Source organism: Cystoisospora suis (genome assembly GCF_002600585.1).
Source record: "Cystoisospora suis strain Wien I chromosome Unknown contig_7760, whole genome shotgun sequence".
Classification (NCBI taxonomy): Eukaryota; Apicomplexa; class Conoidasida; order Eucoccidiorida; family Sarcocystidae; genus Cystoisospora; species Cystoisospora suis.
This window is the reverse complement of record NW_027160545.1, coordinates 604-4,291: the sequence shown is the minus strand read 5'-3', so window position 1 is coordinate 4,291 and position 3,688 is coordinate 604. Positions and strand designations below refer to the sequence as shown.

The window sequence follows — 3,688 nt, the reverse complement described above, 5'->3', positions numbered from 1 at the left end:
GAGAAATTGAGGTAGGAGGCAGGTGTGGTTTGTTTGTCTTGTCTTTGTTACCCAGTCTTTCGTGTGTTCTTCTTCTTCTTCTTTCATTCACCGCTTTTCCTTTCTTTTTCTTCTTCTTCTTCACTTCTCCTTTTCTCTTTCTTCCTCTTATCGTCTTCCACTGAATGCACTCGGAGAAGGAAAGAGGGAGATAAGAGAGAACGAAAGAAGTCTCTCGGGAGGGCAGGTAGAGAGATGGATGTGGATCGGCAAAGAGAGAGACGAGAAGAAGAAGAAGAACGTGCAAAGAGACAGATGAAGAATTAGAGAAAGATAGATAGAGAGATGAAAGAAAGAGAGCTAGATGTAGAAAGAAAAGAGAGATCGAGGTGTCAGTAGAGGGGTAGTAGTAGGAGAGGAAGATAAGTAGAAGGAGGGATGAAGTGTCGTGTTACGTACTGTCTTCTTTTAGGAGAGGTTTGACGAGGAGAGAGAGAAAGAAGAGATCCATCAGCCTGTCGTGGAAGAAGGTGGAGAGTGGAGGCCATGAAGAGAAAAATGAAAAAGAAGAAGCTCTTCATCTCTTGGTATATCTCTCTGTCTCTTCGTCTCTCTATCCCTCTCTCTGTCTGTCTCTATCTCTGGAATGCATGAACTCTTTGTCCAAGGGTATGAGGGAGGTAAGAGTGAATGATAAGAAGAAGAATGGAATGTCTCGAGGGTCATGTGGAACAGGCAATCTCGCCTTGGCTTTGCTTTCTCACACCACAACTGAGCGAAGAAGAAGAAGAAGGAGGAGGAGACAGATTCCATTCCTTTACCTCGCTGATCGTGTGGGTTGATTCGGTGCAGTGGAGAGAGTTAGGGTTTGGTTTGGCTGTGCTTTGTGTATGGAGGAAGAAGATTTATAGACAAATGCATGCATGCAGGAAGACCCCGTGTGTATGTGTATGTATATCTCTTGATCTAGTTGTCTTTCTCTGTATCTTATCACTCTAATTTCTATCAAAGTGTTTCAAGCGATGATGGATGGAAGAAGGGAGGGATAGGTGCATGCATGGATGGATACCCGAGAGATCGATCGAAACGCAAATTTATCCTTTTGGATGTGTTTCATGAGGAGAAAAGACTTCACGAAATCGAAGAAGAGGAAGAAAGGCATCGAGGAATGCTCTTTCTTCATCTATCAGGAGCTTCGAAAGCTCTCTCTCGAGGCGTTCCTTCATGATAAGAGATACGGTGTAACTACAGCTCATACGTACAAGAGATGTTAGGAGAGATACAGGCAGATGAATACAGATAATAGAGATATATGGATAGATACACCTAGTAGAGAGAAAGAGAGAGAGATTAGTTAACTTGCGGTTCTGAGAGATCTCTTGTTCTTCCAACACGCTTTTCATTTCTCTCTCTCGTGTCACAATATGAATGTGACTCTGCCTCTTCTTTCTTTCTTTTTCTCTCTATCCACATACATCAGAGAAGATCTTTCAGTGAGGTGTTGGGACAGATGGTTTGTCTTCTTCAGTTGGAGGGAGAGAGCAATTAGTAGACAGCAGATGAAACACACTCTCTCTAGACGGGTGAGAAAAGAGAGGAGAGAGACCACTGAGAGCTCTTCTTCTGGATAGGAGGTGTACGCCGACAAGAAGAGAAGAATTCTCTGTCTCACACAGGTAGCTAGGTGTTCTTTTTCTTCTTCTGTCTGAAGTCTTCCAAAGAGTAGACTGGAGAGATCTAGAGAGAGCAGGAAATGTGTACTTGTATGTATTCTTCAGGTGTATATACACTTGATGGTCGGGTGTATGTACATCCCTCAGCTTTCCGGCCTCTTAGAGAAGAGACAATCGACTGTTACTTCTCCGTGAAATGAGTTGATCGAGAACATACATTTCCTCCTTCTTTATGCGATCTGTTCCTTTTTCAAATCTCTCGACAACAGGAGAAATAAATCACATCCCTATCTATCTATCTCTCAGTCTCTCATTGTGTCGATGTACCCACGCGCAATGCCATGAACAGAAGATTATAGAAAAGAAAGCTAATGCAAAGATGGACAATCTCATTGTTCTTCAAAGTGACGACGATATGAACAAAAGAAGGAAGAGACAGACAGACTTCTCTCTCTCTCTTTCTCCCTTAGTGTCTGCATGCACGCATGCTCTCTTTCTCTGTTGGCATTTCTTATCTTTTCATCTTTCCTTCTCTCTAACCTCGTGAAACTTCCTTCATACACAAAACCGATAAGGACAGATAGAAAAGAGAAGAAGAAGAAGCGAATGCGACGAGGAGAAAAAAGAAAAAGAGATGAAGAGGAAAGAAAGGAGTTGCATTGACGAACCGATTCAAAGAGGGAGAAGTGGACGCCTTAGGCTTGAGGAGATATAAAGAGGGATAGGCAGGCAGAGAGAGATTAACAATAAATAGATAGATAGATTAGAGTTAGATAGATAGATAGACTAACGATAGGTAGATCGATGGAGATACCTCGGTGGTCTCTTCTTTGCTCCTCTACTATGGGTATATGTATGTAAGGATACATACGTATAATAGGTCTCTATGCATATCCATATATCTTATCTCTCTGTCTACAGCAAGAGAGAGGAAGAGAAAGATATGTACATATAGATGTAGAGTGTATAGGGAACTCATAATGAGGCGGACGACGATGTGAATAAGAATGGTAAGAAGAGACAGAGAAAGGAAGGCATCCTCTCAGAGAAACAGACTTTCTTTGTTTCTTTCTTGGAAATTCTTCTTTCATGATCTTCTTCTTAATCTCCCCTCTTCAAGAAAGAAGAATCGATGCCTGAGTCCATAAGCGAAAGAAATTGCATTTCCTTTTCTCTTTCTTTCCTTCTCTACGGAGGTCTTCTTCTTTCGAGCTTATGGTGGATGATAGAGAAGATTACTTTGGTACGCATCTCTTCCCTAGTGCGTCTTCAATGGCGAGTTGTCGATCTTTTCGCAATTTCTACACGAAAAGGAAAGAAAGAAGAAAGGGAGGAGAAAGAATGTCTTAGAGAAATTGGTGTATTATGACTGGGGAAAGAGAAGAAAGAAAGAAATTTCTCTCTTTAGTTTCTCTAGGCAGCTACAATCTTGCCACATAGCCCTACATGCAGCAAAAGATACACATCGATACACACCCTCTTATTCTTCATAAACCTATCTATCAAACTATCTCCCTACTCATCTATCTATCTCTCTCTCTCGACGTAGATCAACAAAGATCTAGCGAAGGAGTTCATACTTAAAAGACGCTCTCTTTCTCTGTATATATATATATACATAGATAAATGTATATATATATATAGATGTAGATGCATATAGATATGTTCTGGATATGTGTATGTATGTGTAATGATTGATATGGTGTTTTGTCTGAGTGTGGATCAGATGAGGAATCTTCAATTAGAAGCAAGGCAGAGGCCAGACTTCATTGAGGGATAAGAGCACTCAGAAAGAGAAGGTAAAAACGACCATCTTCTTAAAAGCAATGAAAGAGAGATAGAAAGAAAGAAAGAAAAGGGTACAACTGCTTCATATATAAGGAAAGAAGACAAGTCTTGGCTCTTCGAGTCTAATCCATCATTGGCTCTACTCCATAGACCTCATCCAGCACATCGAATGGTCTTTCTCTCTCTCTCCCTCTCTCTCTCTCTCTCTATAGATCGATATGATATCTACGTATACATATGTATACGTA

General features: G+C 41.0%; 1 protein-coding gene across 1 annotated transcript; it reads left to right on the top strand.

Moving 5' to 3' along the window:
- The first annotated feature begins 90 nt into the window (after nt 1–90).
- On the top strand, nt 91–2,413 carry CSUI_010563 (uncharacterized protein). The gene has a single exon (XM_068070666.1). It carries the CDS (start codon nt 1,885–1,887, stop codon nt 2,197–2,199), a length of 315 nt encoding a protein of 104 aa, XP_067917357.1. The 5' UTR covers nt 91–1,884; the 3' UTR covers nt 2,200–2,413.
- The last annotated feature ends 1,275 nt before the right edge of the window (nt 2,414–3,688 follow it).

What these genes read in the sequence shown, in the direction of transcription:
- CSUI_010563 (XM_068070666.1), top strand. Translation starts at nt 1,885, where the DNA reads ATGCGATCTGTTCCTTTTTCAAATCTCTCGACAACAGGAGAAATAAAT.